Genomic DNA, 26,561 nt, shown 5'->3' with positions numbered 1-26,561 from the left:
TTGGATCACACACCGCTCCCTATCTAGCTCAAGTATTTTATGCATCTTTTCACTTCTCTAATTTCTGCCAAGGTCCTTAGAGATGGCAACCTAGGTGTAGGCATGGATAGAGCATCCATAGTAAAACTGTATCAGCATCTCCCTTCTTATACCTGAATCTTGCTGGCACCAAGTGAGGTGTAACTTTAAACAAGTATCCCAAGTATGTTTGGTGTTTTACAATACTCACATAACACTATCCTCTTGTCTTCCCATTTAACTTCTACTGTTTATTTGTAGGCTTACGTTTCACTGTAACTAATGCTACAAAATCAATTGAAGGAGACTATAACATCGTACATCTCCTACCCTTAGGGGGTGTCAATTGGACTGGATTTGGTACAATCCGATCCAGTCCAATGTGAGTCCATTATAAATGGACCAGGTCCAATCCAATCCAATGAATGTTTCGGACCAATTTGGACCGGTCCAATTCAATGTCTGGACCGTCCAATCTGTTCAAATTCATTTTGATTTAGAATGGTTTCAACCCAAACCCGGTCCATTGACACATATATTATCAATGGACTAGATATTGGCTTAATCCAACCAAATCCAATATAAATTTGTTACGGACGGACTAGGTCCAATCCAATCTAACAAATATTTTAGACCGGATTGGTCCAATCCAATATGTCTTGTTGGTCCACCCATTCCGTCCAAATTGATTTTGGACTGGATGGGGTCCAATCCAAAACCGGTCCATTGACACCCTTACCTGCCCTCCTCAGTACAAAGCAACAAATAGGTTTCTAGTATAGTAACAGCATCATGTGTAACCATCTCCTGCTATACAACATCAAACATTTCCAAATAGGTTGACAAAACATCACAAATCTCCTATTATTGTCCAAATTCATAAATAGATTTTGCTAATATCAGAAAGCATAAAACTGCATCCTAAATCTCTTCACAAGTGTTCTTACACCATGGGGTTTCATTCTCCACGGACTAGTGTCCAAAGACATAAGGAGAAAATGAAAATAGAAAGATCCTTATGCTTTGGCTGTAGGCAAGTCATAAGTATGCCACACTTTGTAGTAGGCTAGATGTTTTCTGTGCAGCTGGGATGGTCAATAGAATCCAAAATAACCTGGGAACACAACATTGGACTGAAGTAAAAAATATCCTTAGGTACTAGAGAAGAACTAAGAACTATACATTGTCATACAATGGAGAGGATTTCGTGGCAACAAGATATATACTATATAGATTCACACTTTTAATCAGATCAATACTCACAAAAATCCACTTCAAGGTATATCCTCACCCTAGGTGGTGGGCCATTAGTTGTAGTAGTATTAAGTAATAGTGTATCAAATATTCCATCTAATGAAGCAAAGTATGTTGCAGCACTTGAGGCAACTAATGAAAAAGTCTAGATGAGAAATTCCTCTAGAGAATAGGGGTTGGTAGTACTTGTTAGTATGTTACTAATGATGAACTTCTATGATAACAATGGTACAATAGAGTAGAGAAAGGAACTCAGGTGTCACGAGTGGGACAAAATATTGAATAGAAGTATCATTTAGTCTGTGAGATTGTACAAAGAGGAGATTTGATGGTAACAAAAAATACAACTGTAGAGAAGATTGTGGACCTAATGACCCAGCCTTGAGTAAAGTGTTTGATCAAATGTAGATGCCATAGAGCTCTGGTTAATCAATTTTTGGCCTTAAAAGATCAAGTAAGAGAATGTCAGAAATGATTTTTCCATCATAATTGACACCTAGGCAAGCACCTAAGCGACAAGGCACCCATGGTCAATCCAAATTTAAAAATAATAGGAGTGCAAACCGAGACAAACTTAGGATTGGAGACCAAGAGATAACTAAATGTACCATTTTCTGTTACCTTGGTACAATAATTCTAACAAAGAAGATATTGAGGAGGATGCGACCCATAGAATTGGAACAGGATGGGGAAAATGGAGGGGTGCATCCGGAGTCATATATGACAATTGAATGCCACTTTGGATAAAAGGAAAATTCTATAAAACAGTTGTAAGGCCAGCTATGTTGTATGGAGAAGAGTGTTGGAAAGTTAAGAAACATGTCCAAAAAATGACTCGGCTAGAAATGCAAATGCTTAAATGGATTAGTGATAAAACTAGTAAGGATGGGGTTAAAAATGAAGTCATACAAAAGAACCTAGGATTAGCTCCACTAAGTGATAAAATGACAAAAAGTTGATTGAGATGGTTCAGACATGTGCATAGAAGACCATCTAAGCACCTATTAGGAAAAGTGACCTGTTACAAGTTGAAGGGACTAGAAGAGTTAAGGGCAGACTGAAAAAGGACTTGGGTGGAAAGTAATAAGAAATGATTTAAGTGCCCATAATTTAACAATGGATATGGCACTGAACAGAACAAATATACAATTCAGAACAACTAAGAATACAAACCATGGATCTAAGAGAAAATGAGAAACAAAAACCAATAATCCAAGATAATAAGTAACTCACTGATGCAATAATAATTAACTTGCCAGCCCCTGCTGAGCCACCAATGATTGCAACAGTTAGACTTGGGACTATTGCCAAGCATCTTGTTAAGAAGTTCCGTATCCATGGTGTGATTCGCAAATCAAGAAAACCCTACAAAACAAATATCAGAAGATGAAAATTAGCTGACTTTCATGATTCATGGCCACGATAGGAGAAAATATTAAGACAAACACCATATATTCTTTGCCTACATTTTTTCATATTTAAACCACTCAAACAAATGAATATTATTGATACCATCATTTGGTAATTACTGCAGAAAGACACATTTTGACAAACCCATATTAGTATTGATCAATAGCAAAGATAAAAAAAAATGAATATAAATCCATGCACATAACAAAACCAATTTAGCTGGCAGAGAAATGTAGGATGGTGAGACCCAAAAAAGTGATCCTATTTAGTTGGTACAGGTTGACAACAGTATCGTCTCCCTCCCTCCCTCATGGGATCCACAGCACTAAGGGCCTGTGCAGACCCTTAAATTTCCAGCCATTTGTCAAAATAAAAAGCACATGTTTCTTTGCTATTGATCAAAACATAAATTTCCAGTAGGAAAAGAAAAAGACATAGAAACATGGTGTTCCAAGAGGTGAGCGAGATGCCTGTGGTAGAAGGCAGCAGAATTTTCTTATGCTCGGGTTTAACATATCAGCTTCAAAAATGCTAGTACTATTGAGATACATACAGATAATGGGAGGTGAGAAGCAGATGCTGGAAAAACTTTGGAAGGGAGAATCTGTGTCTAAAGGAAACTAAAGGAGGAAGGGGTTTCTACTAAAGAAAGTTATCAACTATGAAGGGGTGGAAAAGATAAAGCCCAAAGGAAAGTGCGAAGAAATAAACTGAAGAAACACAGAGGTTTGATGAAAAAGGAAACTGTCCACACAAAGGGAAGCAATCAGGGCTGACAGGAAAAGGAAACTGGATAGCAACAGATCTCACAAACTGGAGAAGCCAAAGATGATTGGAGTTAGCCTGAGACCAACTGATAGTGACTCAATTGACGGGATCTATAATAGCTGTTTGTAGTGGAGACTCAGGATAAAATCCCACTGCCAGCAAGGTTGGGGGATTAAGGGTATGGGGATGGGCTACCCTGCGTTGTGTAGCCCAATCAGAGAGAGAAAGAAAGAGAAAGAGAGAGAGAGAGAGAGAAGCCAGAGATGGTAGGTTTGACATTTCCAAGTATGCACTTAATGAGAGATAAAGGTAAAGCTTTGATGAAGGTACAATTCCCAAACTCTGAACTACACTTCATACTTAGAACTTGATTGCATTTTTATCTGATCCTTACTGCTGCTTTCCTTTGTATGGGATGGACATTCATGGACTCTGGTTTGTTCCCAATGATAACCGGTTGGCAAAGATAATAATCATCTAAAAAGGCCATTACCCAATGTTGGTCCCAGGTTCCCAGCTATCTGAGGTCATGGGAGGGCCAGACTGGATGAGGTCATAATATTTGATGTTTTCTTTTGGCACAAAGGCCATTACCCAATGTTGGTCCCAAACTCAAAGCTATTTGGTACAGTTATTTGTACCAAATTTCAAAATTGAAAATGCATATGCTGCAATGGATGAGTAGAAAAACTAGAAAAAATAGGACCAGAAATAAAGTCATCCGCAGGAACTTAGTAGTAGCTACAATAGGTGATAAAATGAGAGAAAGTAGACTTAGATGCTTTGGTCATGTGCTATCGAACTCGAACATGTGAGTGTTTGAGTCGAGTTGAATTCAAGATCATGGTTCTAGCTCAAATCGAGCTCAAGCTGAACTCAAACCACAACTTTTTTTCTGAGACAAGCTCAAAAAGCTAAATATTCAGTCTAACACGGATCAAATAGACCCCTAGTTACATGCTTCTTTTTCTTACATCATCAACATTTGCATTGACACCAAATTTTAGTGCAATAGGTCTAAAACCAACAGAAATGACAACCTGCACCTTAATTTATTGCTTATTTTTGGTAGCAATTCATTATTTATCTATGTCAAATCAATGGAATACAAGAGATTAAAAAAGAAAATCAATGGAATGTAAGAACTAAAAGAAGTAATGATATCCCTTAAAGGTAAAACAGTTGTTCTTAAATTTTGATGACTTGACTCTTGTATTTCTCCCCCCCCCCCACTAGTTATCCAGTTCCATCTGCATTTTTCTTATAAACTGTCCCATTCTATGATCAAGACAGTGTCCACTAAGAAGAAAACAAAGCACAAGATCTAAACTCAATGATCCAATTAGTACAATACCTGCATGACATATTGTCCTGCATAAGTTCCTGTAATTGTAGAACTCTGACCTGATGCCAATAACGCAATTGCAAAAAGTTTTGAACTCCAACTACCTAGAACATTCTGTCATAAAAGGAAAAAAATAAATAAATAAATACTAGAATAAGTATCACAAAAAACTTCAGTTGAAAATGCAGAACTCTAATACAAAATTATATGTACAGCAGAAAAACAATCATAATATTAACACAGTTTGAAGAGACAACAAATTACATACTCTTAGCAAAAAGGAGGCTTTGTTCAAATCCAAGTCATTGCAGTTTGTCTGATCCTCCGGACTCAAACTTGAGGAATTACAGACAGAACCACTTACAGAAATAACAGATACATTAATCAGAAAGGCCACCAGCAAAGCAAAGGCACTTTCTATGGTATAAAATCGGCATGCCTCCTGCAACAAACATGTATTCATTCAGAAGATATCAGAATTTTGAAAAATAAATGCCACACCAAATAAAAGCTAGGACATCTGAACATGAGCCTTGGAACCAGCACGACATATCCCTGCTAAGCTAGTGACTTTCTTTTTTTTTTTCTCCATTTGATCAGTTGGTATTTCCTGATTTTCAATGCATCTCCTTTATTTAACTCAAAGCAGAATTGCATAAAATATATCTTATGTATGTAACCAATGTTGATGATTTTCAGAAACCTCTGAATGATGTTGCCTTTTGGATTTTCAAGAAGGAAAGGACTCTGAAAGCAAAAAAAATACAGATTATCCATAATAATGTACATAAGGTCTACTACCCATACATTCATCAGTTCATCAAATATATTATGGTAGGAAATCCACCCATCACGCTTTACCCACTCAAACAGGATCTCAATCCATCCTATTCAACGGTTGGGTCACCTCTTGGATGTATTACAAATTAGAAATTAGGTACATTCTAATTATTCAACCTTAATAGCTACTTTTCTGGAGTCTAGACCCTTAATCTTCTATATTTTAGCCATAGTAACTGTTCATCCAAGAGGTGACCCATTGACTAGGCATTAATTATTGATAAATAATTAGAAAGAGCTAGAGCCATGGCAAACTGAAAATAGAACTTATACAAATAAAGAGGTTAACTTTGATTCCATGAATAGATCTTGGAATTCTTCGGGAAAGCACCAAAGCTGAATGGAGGAAGAGGTTGTGCCTATAGAAAATGCACAAAACAAACAAAATATGAGAAAAAATAATGAAATGAAGAGACGAGTAAGTATAACTGCAAAAGAAGCTTACGGCATAACCATAGCACCAAGGAGTGAAATTGCAAGGCCAGTAGCTCCATTTCCCTTTAGTTGGGGAATAAAAAGCCCCTTCATAACTTCGGAAGAATTGGGTTTTGCATATCCAAGCTCCGCAAAGAAGCATGCAGCAATTGTAAGTACTAGAAATGCAATCAAGAACTCAAGTTTCCTCACCTGTAAATTGAGAAATAATATGAAAAGCTTAATGTCTTTATGTTAACTATGATCTTTAACAATGACTACATTAATAACAATGCATCAAATGAGGAAGAAACATGCTAACAATATAATCATTCTGTAAACTTAACTTAATTGTATATTTTGAAACTGCGTTTGGTTTGAAAGACAAGGTAAGGAAACCTATACAAGGCAGAAAAAGTAAATTAGTGTATATATGGCGTGAAGGCATATCCATACCCCATATTGCTGCAATGCTAGAAGAACCAAAGTACTAAACCCTGTAAGCAGAACACCACACCATACAGGAATATTGAAGAGCATATTCAGTGCAAAGGCTGTCCCAATCACTGGAGAATAGAAAAATCCAATATTTAAAATCATGAAAAATATAATTAGAAGCAAAAAATATATAAGCTCAGTTAAGAGTCTGCTATAGTAAAAATATAACAAGAATGCAATGCAATAAATTTCTAATCTTCAAAGTAGAAAGTTCAGAATTTGGATAAATTTAATATTGCACTAGAAGAACTAAGCCTCAAAACCATTAAAGAAATATGAGAGCTTATAAGAGGAACTAAATCATGGACAGCATACTGTTTGTGACAATTTAACAAATACATGGAAAATAGCCAAGTCACCCTTTTACAGTATGGCAGTATCTTTCATGTTATTCTTGATCTAATATATGCTGTACAGGGAAGTGGAAGCAAAGAGAGAAAGAGAAAGAAAAACACTACAAAATGGAAAGAGAAATAGGAGAAAATGTGGGAGAGAAAAAGAACTCTTCCCACTAAGTGGATGGAATTTATACATGTTGTAATGGGTGATTAAGTGTGTCAGCCAATTCTTATATTTATGTTATTTTATTGATAAGTTGGGTCAGAAGTTATTGGGCCCAGATTAGTTGTTTTTTATTTAAGCTTGTGTGTGCCTTCACTAATCAGGGGCATACTTGTCCATTCACATATTATTGGCCTCTTAATACAAAAGTCTCTATGGCTGGCTGAGAATACTTTTGCCGCCCATTCATTCTCTCTTCTCTACTGTTTTCTCTTTTCTTCTTGCTTTCTACTCTTGCAGGTCAGCAAACATGGTATCAGAGCTCTAATCGACCTGATTGCTGATGGTTTCAATCCTCTTTCTCCTTTCTTATCTTCTATATTCTTTTTATTTTCTGGTTACCTGGGAAGAAGCTCTAGGTCTGATCATAGCATACCAAGGGATCTGTATATGGGGTTTCTCTTTGGGTGCAGGAACCAAACAGGAGTTTTTCCAGCACAGTGTATGTCCTACTAGAGATTGTTCACAGCCAATAGTCATTCAGCTACTACAGAGAATCTGTTCAGATTTCAGAAGCGTATGAGCCTGATTTTTGGGTGACAGCAGTTGCAGTGCTATTGATAGAGGAGAACCACGTGGAAAACCTCAGGAGAGGACACTTCTAAGGACAACCAAACTGTTAGGAGAGCCTCAAACCTTGATAACCCAAACTTGCACGGTTAAGGACAACCAAACTGTTGGATAAGCATAATTTCAGAGAATGATCAGTTTCAACCAAGTTGTTCATTACTTCCCTCCGGTATGCCATGGGCTATAACAATGGAAAGAAGAAAGAACCTAGGAAGGAAGATGCTGAATATTCGACTTTGTACAGAGAAAATGCATTTCTTATATCTTGGATACTTGCTTCAAGGACTCCAAGGGTTGCAAGGACTGTCCAGCACTTTACCGCAGCCTTCAAGATTTGGGAATAAGTCTTAAGGCCTAAACAGTGGAAGAATAATGCAACAATTTACAGATTGACACAGGATATTGCTGTCCTAAAGCAAGGAGACATGTCTTTAGCAACATACTTTGCTACTTTGGATGGGTTGTGGATTGGTGATTCACCACACCTAATCGGCTGATATCCACTTTCCAGGGCAGCCGAACAGTCACTCAAGTTCTAGGGTTCATCAACAGCCCCTTAAAGAGCAGACTAGGGCAACATACAATCGGAGGAAGGGGAACAGTCCCTACTCAGATTCTGGGACATTAACAGTCATGCAAGAAGCCATAAACAGGGGAAAAAAAAGGTTCAGTACCAGCAATAGGCAGTACAGTCATGAACTCGAACTTCCCTTCAGGTCAGAGCCTTCCTTCGAATATCTGGGATGGATTTCTACAGTCCTCTTAGCCAAAGCAACCCAGTTACCGGCAAAAAATACATGTAGCCGAACCCTTTTTCTATGCTAGGAAGTTGAACAGTCAGCATACTTGTAGCAGAGCCCTACTCAGCAGTGGAGACTAACCGCGGCACTAGAAAAGCTTCCTCTTCCTTGTCTTCAAGCATCAGTACTATAGCTCCTTCGCAGCAGTAGAGAGAGACCTCAGCTAGTTGTTTTCTAGGCCTTGACGGACCTGCTCTGATACCATGTTGAGCAGGAGACCAAGAAGAAGAAAAGAAGGAAAGAAGGAGAAGAGGAAGAAGAATAAGAGGCAACTGAGTTAAGACCTCAACAAAACTTAGCTTCAGTCGAGTGAAGCTTTCTATTTATACTATTCTGGTCATACATAACAATATGTCTACAGAACTACGAAAATACCCCTGCGGGTACTAAGCCTGTGTACAGTACATATAATACCTGTTAACAATCTCCTATTCTTTTGTTTTTCCAATTTAGAATTGGTTTCTCTCTTTATTTGGGTGCAGGTGGAATGCCCCACCAAACGTACAAAGTTTGTTTAATCCTACCTTTGTTAGTTGGCAGAAAAGAAGGGGCAGAATTGTATGGAGGAGTACGAGAGCTGAAATGTGCTGGACAATATGGGAAGAAAGAAATCAAAGACTTTTTGCTGATCAAGAAAGAGGTAGGGATGCTCTGATTGAAATGATTACAACCATGGTGATCCATTGGGTGAATGGTGACTTTGAAAAATTTTGAAGGAGTATCTACTGCTGATCTGATGAGTAAGTGGAGTGAAGTGGTTGTCTCTGCTCCCTTAGAAGCTGTTATAAGACCGTCCTGGACCCCTCCAACTAATGGTTTTACCAAACTGAACTTTGATGGTAGTAGTGAAGGTAATCTTGGACCCTCAAGAATTGGAGGTGCCTTCAGAGATGAGGATGGCATAATTAGACCTTTTATCTCAGGCCCTATTGGAGAGGATGATTCGTGAGAGCTAAAATCCATGCTACGATGGAAGGAATTAAGAAAGCTAAGGAATTAAATATTTCTAAGCTGATAATTGAAGGAGACTCAAAGCTTCTCATTGGTTGGCTTCAAAGGGATGAGAAGATGGGATGGTGGGATGGTGGGACTACTTTAATGAAAAAAAGTTCAGGTTTCTGACTCAAGGAGTGGAAATTCAGCTACATTGGATTAAGAGAGATTCTAATTGCTTGGCCGATGCTTTGACAAAGCATGAGGTGGGAAGAAGTAATCTTTTTGGGTTATGTTGCAATGTTTTCTTCCTTATTGGTGGAGCTAAGAGAGTTTATCTCCCCTCTCATCTTTGTAATACCTCTTTATATTAATGAAATCCATTCTGTTATTGATAAAAAATAAGAATGGACTTAGAGTCTTGGAAGCAGATAGGAAAATGCCACTAAGGGGAAGTTAATGGGACTTAGTTCGAAATAGAATGAGATTGGATCCCCCTCATAGAGGGTGGTTTCCCTTATTATAGAAGTGAAGAAAAGGGTTACGTTGCAAGAAGAAAGAATTTGGAATATTTGCCAGCTCAAGCAGTGTTTGGGAACAGATTCTATCTATTCCTCCCCTTAGTACACATGTCCCTCAAAACCACAAGGTCATTGGAGTACGATCTTAAGCTTTCTCCAAAGGTGGCGTATGTGTCACTATGGTATTTAGGTACAACCGGTCATGGCTTCCCTAAAGCACTCTGATCACGCATCTGGCATCCTTAAAGCCATCTTCGCACTCTATACCCCTGATCTAGTGAGGCATGATGGGAAGTAGACTTGTCGATACTCCTATGGAACAAAATCATGGACTACAGGAGTATGTTGGTGAAGATTATACAAACAAGGAAAAATATCAGAGATTGGTGGGAAAATTGATCTACTTGTCTCCTACCCAACCAGATATAGCTTATGCAGTTCACATGGTGAATTAGTTTATACATGCTCCCAAGATACCTCACATGAGAGTGGTTGAGAGAATCCTCATATATCTAAAGAGTTGTCCAAGAAAAGAAATCTTGTTCAAAAAACATGACAAACTTGAGATAGAGGACCATATTGATGCAGACTAGGAAAGGTCCATTGGAGACAGAATGCATACATATATTTGTTGGTGGGAACTTGGTCACCTGGAGAAGAAGCAGAATGTAATTGCTAGATCTAGTGCAGAGGCTAACTATAGAGCTTATAGCACATGGTGTTGCTAAACTGTTGTGGCTCAGAGCTCTCCTTGGTGAGTTAGGAATGAAGGAAAATTGTCCCCTCAAGTTGTATTGCAACAAGGCTGCAACTAATATTGCAAAGAATCCCGTACAGCATGACAAAATCAAGCATATTGAGGTTGACAAACATTGTAAGGGAGAAGATGATCTATGGTGAACTTTGTATTCCCTACACACCTTCAAAGAAGCAACTTACAAATGCTCTAACCATGATTAACAATATCAACAATATTTGGTGAAATATCCCTGATATATCTCATCTTGCTAAGTGGCAATACAAAATTCTCTGGGAATATTTTTTCTCAAACTATCCCCAACATTTTGCAAATGTTTTGGCGATATTTTAAATTTCATTAATAGAATATATATATTTAACGTTTAAAATGTAAGAACATTACTAAAAGCTTTTTGATATTTCATTAAAATCATCATAATTTTTTAAAAGTATATTTCTAAAAGAACTAGGGGAGAATTGGTGAGTGGATTTGGCTCATTATTTTCATATGATTGACCTACTAAGTCACAATAGTTCAAAAGAAAAAGAAAAATGCATATAACAACAAAAGAGTATTCTCAATCTAATCAAAGCATATAGTAACAAAAAAAGACAAAAGTCAAAATGAAAAGTAATACATATTTGATTAAGAGAAGATAATTAAAAGGCTAAAAGAGAGATAGAGAAATATCTATTTAAGGTGGTGTTCAATAAATTTGAAGCCCAAAGTCTGAAAAGCAAAAAAAAAAAAAAAAAAAAAAAAACTCTGAAAAAGCTTTGAAATCATTTAGAGGAAATTTTGCTTTTCTGCTTTTGCAAACATCTAATATAGAGGGGTTGTTTGGTAACCTGAATATTGTGACGTTTGAGCAGGTTGCATTTTACAAATTTACCCCTCAAAGTCATTATTTAAATAAAAGAAAATGACAATGATTAAAGTAGTAACATATTATTAAAAAAATACAAAAATAATACAAAATATAAAATATGATAAAATCAAAAAATAATATCAATAATAAAAAGTAATATAAAAATGATAAAATAGTAAAAAATATTATCAACATAACCAAATGTAGAAAAATAAAAAATAATGGTAATAAAAATTAAATATATAAAATAGATCATTTAACGATAAAAAATAATATAAAATTTGTAGGAATTATTTAAAGGAAGGATAACTAATAAAATAATGTAAAAAGAAATAAAATAGTAAAAAATTAATAAAATAGTAAAAATTGTCATAAAAATAATAAATAGTAAACATCATATAAAATAAAAAATGCAAAAGAGATAAATTAGTGAAAAAGTTATTAAAATTAAAATAAAAAAGTAAAAATAAAAAAATGCATTATATAATAAAAAATTAAAAAAAAATAAATCATATCATATTATTAAAAAATAATATAAAATGAAAATAAAATATACTAAATATAATTATAAATATTAAAAACTATAAAAAAGGTAAAACAATAAAAATAAATATAAATATAATAAAAATGTAAAAAATATAAGAGGTTTATAAAATATAGAAATAACCACCTTTAGTTTTTTCAAGCTTGAAGACTGACAACGTTCGCTAATCGCCATTACATTCGGTAATGGAAGAACAATGGTAAAATGCCAAAAAGGCTTTTATGGTTGGATTGAGAGTACACAGGGGTAATTTTGAATTTCTTGAACTTTGAAAGGGACAATACAATAAAAAGTATTTCGTGTGCTACCTTTGAACACGCTCAGAGGTGGCTCACTATCTGAAAAATTCAGAGTTACATTCAGTGTTTGGTGGTAGCATTCAAAGGTACAACCAAATGACCACTGAGTTATGAAAAAGCAAGTTTTTCAACATTCGGTGGTTGGTTCGGCACTACCAAACACCACCCAAGTCTCTTAATTTTCTCCTATTTGAGCCTTGAGCGTGCAATTATATTTCTTCTAAAGATTCCTTGAAGGTTTATTAACTAATTCCATGTTTCTAGAAAACTTAACTAATTTTTTGGATTTTCCAAATATCTTAGCGAAATTACCGAATTATCTCCAAGATATCTTCATCTCTACATGATGAAATGTCCATTAGTATTGAAATCAAAATTACAAACCATGGCTCTATCCAAAAGCCCCCCTTCAGTAAGGTTCTTTGCTATGGTTTTTTGAGCCTTGAGTGTGCAATTATATTTCTTCTAATGATTCCTCGAAGGTTTATTAACTAATTCCATGTTTCTGGAAAACTTAAATAATTTTTTAGATTTTCCAAATATCTTAATGAAATTACCGAATTATCTCCAAGATATCTCCATCTCTACATGATGAAATGTCCATTAGTATTGAAATCAAAATTACGAACCATGGCTCTATCCAAAAGCCCCTCTTCAGTAAGGTTCTATGGTCTTCTAGGCAAGCTAGGCATGATGGACATCCATGCTCAACTTAAGGAGGAGTGCTGTAATGAATGATTAAGTGTGTGGGCCAATTCTTATGTTTATGTTATTTATATTATTGTTAAGTTGAGCATAAAGTTATCGGGCCCAGATTGGTTGCTTTTTTATTTAAGTGTCCCTCCACTAATCAAGAGTATACTTGTCCATTCATGTATTATTCTTTAAGGCTGGCTGAGAACACTTTTGCCACTCACTTATTCTCTCTTCTCTACTGTTTTCTCTTCTCTTCCAGCCCTTCTACTCTTGCAGGTCAGAAAACAATATAGACTCTTTGAGTAGAAGAAAATATCAGTTTAACTCTTATGAAGTGGAACAAAATTTAAGTAATGCAAATAAAGTAAAATAAGAATCAGCGTTTTAAAAGCACAAGGTGCAAAAAAGGTGCAAGGGACAATTTGCACCCGAAGGAAGAGGTGCAAGGTGAGGCATGCGCCTTTTTGAAGCAAGGCGTAAAAATACCAAAAATTTTCTTAAAAATAAAAAAAAATGTCAGAAAATTCAAAAAATACATAAACATAACATATAAAGCATATTCAAATGAAAATTTAAAATTAAATCAAACATATAAAACATTTTCAAGCATGTAAAGCTCACAATCTCCTTTCTTTCTCAATTGCATTACTTCAAGTAGCTAATGTGATGTAAAACAATATTACATTCCTGATTCTACGAGTCACCTTTGTGCCACGCCCCTCGAGGCAAATCCCAAACAAGTCCATGTTTGGGTCTTAAATTCTTAATTCTCACACAAAAAGTAATGATTGATAATTTTAATTGCCTTTTAAGAAGATATTTTATTAAGATGAATGAATGAACAACATTAGTAAATAAGGGGTTCTCGGAGCTTCAGTGAGTGAGCGATTTGCTGATGTTGTTCATTCATTCATCTTAATAAAATATTTTCTTAAAAGGCAATTAAAATTATAAAATCGTTATTTTTTGTGTGAGAATTAAGAATTTAAGACTCAAACATGGACTTGTTTGGGCTTGCCTTGAGAGGCATGGTCGGGGGTCCAGGTCCACCCTCAGCCCAACCGCTAGGATCAAAAATAGCAAAAAAAAACACATACAATTTTCAAAAGGCGCATGCTTGGGTCGAGACGCTAGGCGCATCAGGCACACACACCTAGGCAGACCAAGCATGTGCCCTTTGAAACTGCTGTGTCTAGGACCTGGGCGAGGCGCCTACCCTAAAATGTGCCTTGCCTGTGCGCCTAGGCATGCCTTTTATATCACTGATAAGAATATAAAGACCCACGTACCCCTCACCTCACCCACTAATAGCCTATCAGTGTTCATTCACAAGCTGGAGCACAAATATCAAATAGCCCCAGCTTATTATAGATTCTAGTTTATTATCAGTTATTACTTATTGAAGATATGATTCTCTCTAACCAGACTCAAAACTTTTGGTAAACAAGTTTGCCCACTAACTTTCAAACTTCACAAAGTAGGTAGAATAACTCCACCAAGCACCTTTCTCTCACAAATAATAACTTCAATATATTTCGCCTATGTAGTGGACCTACATACTCCAATGAATATATCCAGGGTTTTCAGCCTATGCCAGCTGTATAAAATTCAAGGATAAGCCTCTTCGAATCGAGGGGACTAATGGAGACGCTGCAGTGTTCAAGTATGAAGAGGCATGTGACAAGTCTGAACTATGAAGAGATGAAGAAAGGGAAGCAGCAATGCTTCTGATTTAACTATCTAATTGTTTTTTCTGTTAACTTTGATGATTTCTAGTTGTTTCTCAGTTAATTATAACATTTTTGTTGATTTGTTGTTATTAGAAGGATTCTGAATTTGTTATCAAGGTTTACTAGCAATAAAATAGGTTATTTTAGTGATTTTTTGACAGGGGTACACTTGTACTTTTATTTTAAGCTATTAAGATACTAGCGTACTTTCATTTTAAGTTGTTGTTGTCCTACTTTATAAGGCATCCACCCAGCATATAATAAGATTAGATCTGAATATATTTTACCCAGAAATCCAGCAGCAGCTTGCTTGCTTGCTTTATTTCCATCTTTTCCAGTTCAATTTTATACTTGGTTTGGATGATTTCTGCTGTAAAAATAAATAGAACATATTTGTTCTGTGCATCATTAGAAGTGATGATGTATTGAGAGATAAGTGACCACATGCAGTATAGTCTTTGCTTGTAAAGTTTGAGATAAAACAAATAGTGGCAACAAACCAGCATGACCCATTATTCTTTCTCCTGTCAATCTGCTCTCTCTTTTTTCTCCCTCCTAGCTAATTTCTTCTACTTATTATTGTTTCTATTGATTTCTATACACATATGTAGCTTGTTGATATTGGCATATTGCCATAAAAAGCTTTGTGCGGCTGTAATCAGCTTTATTTTCATAGTTTAGATAGGCCTGGGTTAAGCTTTGAAAGCTATCTAGATAAGATGGATGGGGCTGCACCCAACTGCATGTAGGTTCAGGCCTTTATTTGCTCACCCAAAAGGTAACCCCAAGTCTAACCCAAAAACGAGCCCCCAGCATTCCCAGTTTTAGAAAGCAGGGAGAGCCCTACATCAAAAAGATATTTCATGTTTTTTTCTCTTTTAAAGATTTTTCTTCGTTCAGTTGCTTGTTGTGCAAGTTAAGAACCCTAGTCACACCCTATAAGAGGCACAAACTATCTTGTTTTCATTCAAATAAATGAACTTAAACTTTTATCCACAACTTTGTTTTTCCATGAGAAAGGACTTGTCTTAGGGTAGTGAGGCACAATATTTACTTTCTTGGTGAGACTCACCCAAAGGAATTGGAATTAAAATAGCAAGACATTTTCCATATCCCCAGATCTTATCTGTCCTTTACATCTCTCCTTTTTTCTTATCATAGTTCCATGTCAAAAACACATTAAACATCTTCAGGTGTGCACAGTGTAGTACACCGTTCTTTATGGGGTTATCTTGCATCAGCTGGTAAATGATGGCTTGGATTAGAGCAGTAACAATGTTTCCAAAACCAGACCGGACCAGACGGTTGGACCCAAGAACCAGGAACTGGTCACCTGACCGGTTCCATTTCAGCCCAGAACTGCTTTTTGGCCAAAAACAGTTGATTTTGTCAGCGAACCACTGACCCAGGCGGTCGAACCATCGACCCGTTGACCCAGACAACAGTTTTTGGCCATTTTTTACTTTTTTTAATTTTTTTATTTTTTATTTTTTGTTAGAATGGGTCATCCGTTCGGTTCGAACAGTCGGACCATTCGACCCAGGAACCGGACCCCAGAATGGGTCCCTGTCCGGTTCGGTTTTAAAGACCTTGAGCAGTAAGACTTTATCCATACTCCTCCATCTTCTCATATCATCCATCTCTTCTTTTTCTCCTTTCTTATTCTATGAAATATTTTCAAGTTTGTACAAGATTTGTAGGGTCATTTTATTTTTGGGTTATCCTGCATCATTTAGTAAATATTTATACCTCAGTCACAAAACCTGGTATACATGATAATCCTGTCTTACCATGAACAAATATTTTAGTAGGCTGCATTTGAAAAGTATGTAAATGCTGAACCGAAGTGAATTTGCATTCCAATTCAATTATACAAGCATTTGGTAAGAATACATAAAATACTTTTTTGTACTGAAAAGGAAAGTAAATTTGTTTTGCTTCCAAAAATGAAAGCAAACTTTCACACTCAAAGTTAGTCAGTCAAAAAGGTAGATTCTAGTCATGAAATTCATGTTTTAACCCATCACAGCCAAACACAATACAAAATTTATCAATGCAAAACCAAACCAAGATTGCATTTTCATGGACCGAACATATTTGCATTTGCACTCTTACCAAATGCAGCCTAAGAGGAGGGTAAAAGAAGTTCATCCATCTGATGGCCATAGCGTTACAGTGAAGATGGACCCGTGGGGTTTTTCTTTAAATTTATTTTCATGCCCCAGTTTTATTTTCAGAAAAATAACACCAGAAACAACACATGAGATTAATGATTTTCAATTCAATCATCTGAGGAAGAAGTAATACCTTCAGGAATGTCACATGCAACTATGGCAATTTCAGCAAGCAGCCATAGGATGAAGTTTGGAACCTTTGGGTATTCAGCTCTACAGTGCTCCGCTAAATGTTTTCCTGCATGAAGTACAGATTCAACATACATGCAGATTAGAGACAATAAGACTGCTAACACTGATTCATTAATAATGGGGCATTGCATAAAATATCAACAGAAAGATATTTGACACCTGTGACAACTCCTAGGTTAGCTGCAAGGGACTGAATGATGAGTGCAGCACATGATGCCACTAAGATGATCCAGAGCAACTGTCCAACAAAATAAAGGATTATTCTAGGGAAAATTACAGGTGAAGAGATTTCTTAATGTTCACAATACATGATTGTAGAAACTAAGAACCCAGTATGTTAAGTTTAGTGACACCCTTTTTTTGATGAATAACTATTAGTCATTTTGTTACCATAAAAGAATGAGTCAAAGCATATACCAAGCGTAAAAGAAAGCACCCTTAACAGCTTTAGAATCAAGTTTGGAATGGTGTGAACCCAATACGAGAATGTAGGGGTGTCAATAGACCAGTTGTGGGTTGGACCCCATCCAAATCAAAATCAATTTGAATGGATTGGACAGACCAATAAGACATTGAATTTGACCAGTCCAGAATTAATAGTCCAAAGTATATATTGGATTGGATTGCACCTGATCCATCCGTAATGGATTTATATTGGATTGGGTTAGATTGAATCAGTATCTGGTCCATTGATAGAATATACGAATACAGGTGTCATAGACCAGATTTGGGTTAGAATCAATCTAAATTAAAACCATTTTGAACAGATTGGTCAGTCCAGAATAGAATTGGACTGGACTGATCCAAAATGGTCCAGAGTATTCAATGGATTGGATTAGACCTAATCTGTAATGGACTCATATTGGACCAAATCTGGTCCAATTTGACACCCCTACACAAATGAAACACACAACCGAACACAAAGAGGAATAAAAATTAAAAGGGAGATTGATGAAGAAAACGGTGAGAAAGGGAGGACTGCAAGTAAAGGCATAAGATAGAATTCGGTTAATGAAATAAGCTGAAACCAACACTCCTTTAGCCCAAAAACAATGAGGCGCATGCATACTATATAATAGTCTTCAAGTTACTTCCATTAAATGTCTATTCCTCCTTTCTGCAACCTCATTTTGCTGTGGGGTATAGTTGCGAGAGCTCTGAAGAGTAACTTCCTTCTTAACCATGAGCATATTCAGACTTTTTTCAAATAAATACCATTGTTAATAAGTAGCTGATTTCCTATTTCTTGTTGTCCCTTTTTATTTTTCTTCTATTCTTTATGTGTAAGTTTGTAAGGAAAGGGGTACTAATATTCTTTAAATGTTATAACTTAAAGTGAAGGTAGTTTAGTTATATCGCTTATTTTTTACTAATCAGGGTTATTATTGTACATTACCCAACTTAATGACAAATTAATTAATATAAATATATGCTGACCGATTGGGCTAAAATTTTTTCGACCTAATCAGAAGCCAGGATTTCTCTCTATTCTTGGATTCACACTAGGTTTCCTCTTCTCTTTTGCTTTCCATCGATCAGATCTGCTACCAGGTATGTTTTGTACATGGTATCAAAGCCACTGTTCTTCTTTTCTAGTCTTCTTTCTGCCCTCTTCCACCTATTTTTTTGTTTTTCCTTCACATGGGAACTGAAAGGCACCTTTTCAGCTTTTCTACTGATCAGTGAAAAGTTAAGTGAATGAGCCCTCTAACTGGAAAAACAGAGACGGAGTGATCAAATGTGTTTGTACAGTCCAGAAAAGTGAAAGGAGTGATGAAATTTTGAGTGAGGTGATTGGTGAGTGCTGTACCATCATGTGCATTGAAGATAGCAAGCAATCAGGTGACTCAAGATAGTGATTTAGTGAAAACAGCTGCTGTTCAAGTGAGTATTGATGTTCTATTGAGTTGAAATAGGATTGTGATCTAGGACAGGTAGGGGTCCTACCAACTTAGGATATGATTGTGGGCTTTGTAGGGATGAATGAGGGCGGTGAATGATTAGGGATGAAGAATATGGGTAGTAAAGCAAGTAGAATGCTTGCTGTCATCAAAGAATGAGGAAGAAATTAGAAGAAAGGGAATAACTTTCTGCTCAGGTAAACAGAAAAGAGATAGATCACTTTTTTTGTTTTGAAATAGATCACTTAAAAGAAGAAATAATAGAGAGGGGGGAAAGAGAAAAAACTTCTGATAGCAACCAGAATTCACAAAACCAATCTTTATTTCATCAAATCCCTCTTCTTGAACTCCAATTACAATGACTCTATGTATAGACTCAACTTACCAATTCGAATGTCCCTTTTCAGATTCCAGTTACATAACTAACCCATTAGGACACTTAAATAAGGAGTCCAACTCCTAAACAACTTTAACACCACCTTCCTAATCCAACTAAAACTACCTTAATTTAAAGACACCAGAAATTACTAAAAATTGCCATTACGAGAATTACTATATCTGGAAGTTTCAAAATAACAAAAACCAAGTAGAACCCACTTTTAGTTTTCACCAATTCTTCTCCCATAAATTTCCTTCAAGACGAGAATGAGGCCAAGAGTCTTTTTCAGACCATTTCTTCCTTCTCTTCAAATCTGTTAACTTCTTTTTGGGCTTCCGAAGAGTCTCTAACTAATCTAACCATGTGCATGCTGCTGCATCAGGTTGTTTTTCTTGTTACAAGGGTGAAAGATACTGCTGTAAGTGGAAATCGGATTGGTGAGCTATCCTAAATAAAATAAAGTAATTAAATGGAGTTAAAAGGAGCTGCCGTAGTGTCAAAAAACATGCTACCTGTCCAAATGAAACCAATTAACCTCACGGGTAGAGAAAATTATGCCATTTGGATAAAATCAGTGAGCCTTTTTGACTGGGAAAGGAAAACTGAAGTATTTGGCTGAAAATAAACCCGAATCAAGTACTTCGAAGTATGCTGAATGGGTGCAGGAAAATTCACAAAATAAAACATGGTTGTGGAATTCTATGGACTCTAAAACCAGCAATGGATTAATTTTCCTAGATACAACTAAATTAATATGAGAGCAAGTAAGGAAGATGTGTTCAGGCAGTAATAACATCACTCGGATATATCACTTATTTCAAGCCTTTTTCTCTCTACAACAGGGTGATAAGACATTAGAAGATTATCATTCTGAAATGGTTCAATCGTGTGAGGACCAAGGAGCTTAATCCATATTATCCACCCATTGGTTTTGATGTCTTAGTGATGTAGAAGCAAAGAAATGACTTCTATATGGCTAAATCTCTATCTGGGGTTAAGCCAGAATATGAGACAGTGAGATCATAGATCTTAGGACAGCCCCACATTACCAATTATTGAGGATGTGTTCTCCAGACCACATAGAGCTAGCTTGGATGAGAAAACCATGGTCTCCAACAAATCTGCCCAAGTTGTTTCTGGTTGTAATAACTATGGAAGTGAGAGGTAACTAGAATGGCCGTGGAGGCTGTGGTCCAGGAGGTAGAGGAGGAAGTGAAGCTAGTCGTGATTGTAGGGCAGACATCTCGGTATGCTAGTCAGACAACTACACATGATGATAGGTCATCTTCGTAAGCTAGTACTATAGTAGGGCAGACATCCATACTGATTGTACCAACAAATGGTGAGACCATCACACTTACTAGGGAGTACATGATGTTGACCTGTTGTCAATTCCATATGTGTTTTGATGAGAACAAATTCACCATCATGTTTGTGCTAATGGCATGAATTAAGTCTTGCAGCCTCTAGTGTTTTTAGTTGTGTGTGTTGAACGGACTGTTAGCATCAATATATTGGCCAAACCAGCTAAGGTTTATTGTCCAAATTTCAAAAATTTTTTAGTCCACACCTGAGAATCAGATTCTCAGAATTTGGAGAATCGAATTCTCCTAAGATTGATCTAGCATTGGATCGAAACAGATTTGATTTCTAAATAAATTGAGAGTACCTCATATGGAGACCATAGAGCACAGCTCCCAAAGTGGTAGCTCATACCCAAAATTCATGCTCAAATCGCCCTCCCAACTGAAGATAGCGCAGTTGATGCAAAGAGGTCAATCTTGCAACTAGTTTCAGTTGATTTCCCTTTCCAACTAGCTTGGATATTTGCAACTATAAACCACTTCAACTTTCTGATGTTTTGCAGAATAAAACACAGCAAAAACAAAGAGAAAGCAAACTTCCCAAGGCTAGGTCGAACTAAGTTTTTGGGTAGCTAGAGAGTAGAGGAGAAATGTGCAAGAATAAGGAGTAGTAGTGGTTGATCTCTATATCTTGTATATTATATATAGACCCCAATTATAATGCAATTAAGACTATCCAAATCTGATTTGGTTAGGCCTCTAATTACATTAGACAATACGGAGATCCATACTCATATTCGATCCATTGCACACGTCATGTGACTAGGCTAACTAGTTAATGAGCTAAGGCCCATTACTTAATGGTTCAATAACACAACTATTGCAAGCCTTATTGGGCTTGAATAATATATGGCATGGGACCCACAAAGGTCTTATACCAGTCCATATGGGTTCAGCCAATGCAAGAAATCACATGGGCCAAATCCACTGATCAAACTCAATGAACCCCTAAGTCAATCAAATTGGGCTCAATATGGGTCCAACACATAAGTTTAAGTGATCCTTGGTTTCAGCCGCCCTATGAAGCCGAAGGATAATGGATTAACAAAAGACAAAGCCCATTAGATTTCAGCCTTATAATGGTCTTTTGCTCTTAAACTCTCAGCCCTAAAAGATCAAAACTACTCATAGGGAAGGACCTCTTCCCTGATTGCTAAATACAGCATCACACGCTCTACTCAGATGGATCTCGGGATTAAAACCTTTTGTAAAACTTTTTCATAAAATAATAGATTATAAATATAAATTAATTTTGCAAAGAGATTTCACCCCCTTGGGTTCTTCATCTGGGAAACACATTAGACTTGTTACACCTTCACAAGGCTCCACTTCTGCTGCTACTTTGGCCCAATCAGGTACTAGCTAATCCTACTTTTTCTCCATTAGGCTCAGTTTGGGTAGAGTGCAAAACCATGTATATGGTATTTCTAAACCATGTATGCACTGTACATATTTATATTCGTACTCTTTCCAAACAGAACCTTAGCTTTCGTTGGGTCATTGACACGGGAGCCTCCAATCATATGATAGGTACCTAAACTACTTTTACCCAGTTTCATTCTATTTCTTCCAAGTATGTTCTATCATTTCTGCCACCAATCCAGCACCACCTTATGCTTCACAATCTGATAATCCCATAACCAAACAGTTGGGAGTTCTACACCAACATCAATGAGCTGTTACACTGAAAAAAGAACTGATCCTTGGTCCCATGGTCAAGAAAGAAATGAGAGAACCTTTGCCTTGTACAATTAGATCAAAAAGATAATTTTTGTGCTCTCAAATCTATGGAAAATATTCTATGATAGCATGTGTCTGCCATAGAAAAGAGTTAGAAAGGAGATAGAAGTTAAAAAGAGAAAAAGTTGAAGAGAGAACCATAAGTGGTAGCACCCACTCTGTTATTAGAGTGAACATAAAATAACATGGTACTCTTGCGCCTAAAAGTACATATGTCATACATATTTCAACATACACATACCTCATACTTGTACTGTGCTCCTGATTGAAGATCCGTTTCAACTAAAGTAACACAAACAATATAAAATATGTTCAGAAACAGAAAATGCAGATAAATGATAAAAGAAGAGAGAGAATTAAGAATGAAAAGCTTACAATTCCCAGGATCAATATATGCAATAGAAACAAGAAATCCAGGACCCATGTATGAAAATAAGTTCTTCCAACTTTTTCTCTGCAAAGGTCAAATAAACAGTCCCATAAACTGACTATATCTCAATCAAATTTACAGCATTGGCTCCCATAATAATTACTAAATAAATTGAGAAATACTAAGGATACAAGTCTCTTTTCCCTGTACCACTTCTTTTGGTCGGTAGCAGTATAGTTTTATTATGATAAAGAATATTAGGTTTAACAAGATTGTTTTTTTGCTAAGCTGGATAACACCTAGCCCCTCTCTTACATTCCAAATTCACATATAACTCTTCACTAGTTACCCCCAAAACAATTGTTCCCAATTTACCCTGCTGGAATTGTCTCTATTCTTTAAGTGTTTGGACAGATGCACAGATAAGTCTTTGAGTTTCGTTACAAGGACACTCTAGTCCTAAAATTATTGTAAACAGGGGCATAATTGTAAACACAATTTTACTAAAGTAAATAGTGAGGTCAACAGGCTAGGTATTTGACTTTTCTTTTTCTATTCCTGGACCTGTTTGACTCTCTCTTCTCTCCTTTGTATCTCTGTCTTTCTCTTTTATTTTCTCCTATAACTGAACCTGTTCACATGGTATCAGAGCAAGCTTAAGGAAGATTTAAGAGTGCAATTAAGGCTATAGACATGACCACTTGATCTCTTGTTTTTCTTCTCTTATATTTCTTGAATTTCAGCAGGTAAGGCTTTTTTCCCAGTATTGGTTTCATTTGTTTATCGCCACATCTTGTGGTGTGGGGGTGGTGTGTTTGTGGTTGAACACCATTTATCTCCAAACCCATAATTTCTTATCGCTTCCACTATGATTGCACCAGTCATGGGCCTTCTCCAGATCAAGCTTACAAACTTTGCCCTTTTTACCAATTCTTTTCAACTCCTTAACACACTCATTAACAATTAAAATCTGATCAATGATCTGCCTATATTTAACAAATGTCCCTTGATTTAGGGAGACAATGGAAGGAAGCACAAATCAGATCCTCCAAGAAAGCACCTTTGCAATTATTTTGTAAAGGTTATTAACCAAGTTGATGGGTCTAAACTCTCTTGAGTGACTTGCATCCAATTTTTCATGGAAGAAAGCAATGAAAGTGGAATTCAACCTTGGATTTATCACCCCTCTCCCAAAAAAAAAACTCATTAAACACCTCAAGATACCATCTTTTAGAATTTCCCAACAATATTGATAAAAATCCATTGTAAATATACCCGGACATGGTGCTTTAGGTCTATCCATTAAAAAAACCACTTCCTTTATTTCCTCCAATTCAAAGCTCCTTTTTAACCATTCTTTGTGGTCTCCCGATAATCATTTCCAATCCAACCCTTCTAGTCTTACACTTTCTTGCAGGGGACTTCTAAAAATATATTTGAAATGTTCCACAAAAGCTCCAACTAACTCATTTTTCTGGGTAATTGTTACACCCTCCAACAGTCCAACCTTAACTTTGATATAAAATTCTTCTTCTACCATTTTCTAGAACATGAAAGAATTTTGATCAATATAGGATAATTTGGGCTTTTCCCATCCCTTAAGACATAAGAATTATAATTTATAAATTGTTAAGCATAGGATTTTTTTAATGAAATTTGAAAACTGGATAGAAGTACACAAAAAAAGAAATCGATATATTCTATATGTTAGCGTAGGGGTATTTCTATCTTTATACTTATATTAAGGTTGCTGATCTGTAATACTATGTTAGAACCAGTGCTCCTTACTTAAATAAGGGCACATATGTCTTTTCCATTATTTTAATAATAAAAGCACATGTCTGGCCGAATGGGAGTTAGGTTTTTTGACTTCTAGTTCGAACCAGGCTTTCTCCTTTTCTCTCTCTCTTTCTTCCACCTTTCTACCTCTCTCTACGTGACTGATCTCAGACAAATAGAACTCCAAGGCAGGCCGAATCATAACATGGTATCAGAGCAACTCGACTCTGCCTAGATTTTTGTCTGCCTAGATTTCTATTCTCTGCACACCCAATCTAGGGTTTCTCTTGATTTTTCTGCATTCAACTGGAGATAAGGGAAAGAGCTGAAAAGGAGTGATCGCCCTCTCCCCTTGGAGGTTTCTATGCCTCCAGTCGTGTAAGAAGCCCTCCCCTAATCGATGAAGAGAAGAGGACCGATCTGTGTGGTGCAGTGGTTGTCTTGTGTGGGCTGATTTTCCGCTCATGCGGTTGTTCCTTCAGTGATAAGGAAAGAGATTTCTATGCATGATTTCCGTTATGGATCAAATAGGAAGTATGTTTCAGATCATATGCTGGGGTTTCAGACAATAGTGTGCTAGGGTTTATGCTGTTTTTGTGTATTTCGAAGGAAGAGTTGTGATCATATAGTGGTGAGATTTCAGGTAGCCATAGGAGTAGGGTTTGTGGTGTAAAGAGTACAATTTTCAGAAACAACAAATGCTGAAATCAGTGTGACGAGTGTGATCTAGTCGTGTGCAGTGTGCAGAATTCAATGATTATAGAATTCAGCAAGTGTGCAGAATTAGTGATTACAGAATGGGAGATAACAGTGATTGTAAACCTAATGTGATGGTGCCTAAAGACTACCTGAATGTTCAGATGACCTCCATTAAACTAAATGGAGAGAATTATGTGCCTTGGGCTAAATCCGTCGAAGTCTTTCTGAAGGCAAAGAAGAAGGTAAAACACATAAGAGAGGAAAAACCCTCCACTGACTCTCACGAGTATGAATACTGGGAGCAAGAGGATGCTCAGATCATCACATGGTTATGGAATAATATGGAACCCAGGATTAGTGTAAATCTCATGTTTCTTGACACTACCAAAGATGTGTGGGACCATGCGAAGAAATTGTATTCGAACCAGGACAATACAACCAGAGTGTATCAGTTGTATCAGGAGTACTTTAATCTGCAACAGGGTAATCAGAGTCTTGAGGAATACTATGCCAGTATGAAAAACATACATAATGAGTTGAATGTCTATCACCCTCTCACTTCTGATGTCAAAATTCAGCAACGACAAAGAGAATAGCTTGATGTGACTCGATTTTTTGTGGGACTGAAATTTGAATATGAACCAGTACGGGCTCAGATACTAGAAGGATCAGCTCTCCCTTCTTTAGAAGAGGTATTTGCTCGACTCCGGAGGACTTCTATCGGATCTACTGAGAACTCTAGTATCTCAGATAGATCTGCCTTTGTTGTGTCAAGAGGTCGTAGTGCTAGAGGTTGAGCTCGGGGAGCTCAGTCTGGCCGTGGTGGTAGTAGTGGTTTGGTGTATAGCCGAAGTGGCGATGGTGGGCCTACTTATAATCGTGGTGGTGGTCGTACGAGGGGCAGAGATTCAGGGGGAGCCTATGGTAGAGGATGTGGGCTCAGGCCTAAGGAGGTGCACTCATTGTGGTATGGATGGACATACGATTAACTATTGTTATGATCTACATGGTCCACCCTCAACCTGGGCCAATCATGTTGTGACTAGTGACATCAGTTCCAGGTTTAGATAGGAGAATCATTCATCTGATCAGATACCTCCTACATCCACAGATGGTCCCGTGAAAAAGATGGTGAGTGTTCCCCGTGATGAATAT

General features: G+C 36.7%; 1 protein-coding gene across 2 annotated transcripts in view; it reads right to left on the bottom strand.

Moving 5' to 3' along the window:
* Nucleotides 1-26,561, bottom strand: part of LOC148846075 (metal transporter Nramp1-like) — a 66,535-nt gene that overhangs the window by 35,637 nt on the left and 4,337 nt on the right. For both annotated transcript variants that reach the window (XM_088955388.1, XM_088955389.1), the window contains exons 3-12: nt 22,934-23,012; nt 22,800-22,840; nt 17,334-17,412; nt 17,116-17,220; nt 6,506-6,615; nt 6,081-6,262; nt 5,925-5,994; nt 5,064-5,237; nt 4,805-4,909; nt 2,506-2,637 (exon numbers count right to left, since the gene is read on the bottom strand). In XM_088955388.1, the coding sequence (XP_088811514.1) occupies nt 2,506-2,637; nt 4,805-4,909; nt 5,064-5,237; nt 5,925-5,994; nt 6,081-6,262; nt 6,506-6,615; nt 17,116-17,220; nt 17,334-17,412; nt 22,800-22,840; nt 22,934-23,012 (1,077 nt within the window). The remainder of the gene's footprint in view (nt 1-2,505; nt 2,638-4,804; nt 4,910-5,063; nt 5,238-5,924; nt 5,995-6,080; nt 6,263-6,505; nt 6,616-17,115; nt 17,221-17,333; nt 17,413-22,799; nt 22,841-22,933; nt 23,013-26,561) is intronic.

This window comes from Nelumbo lutea, chromosome 7 (genome assembly GCF_056320005.1).
Source record: "Nelumbo lutea isolate HS-2025 chromosome 7, American lotus-T2T, whole genome shotgun sequence".
NCBI lineage: Eukaryota > Viridiplantae > Streptophyta > Magnoliopsida > Proteales > Nelumbonaceae > Nelumbo > Nelumbo lutea.
The sequence above is the reverse complement of the archived record's forward strand: the minus strand, read 5'-3'. Positions and strand labels throughout refer to the sequence as shown.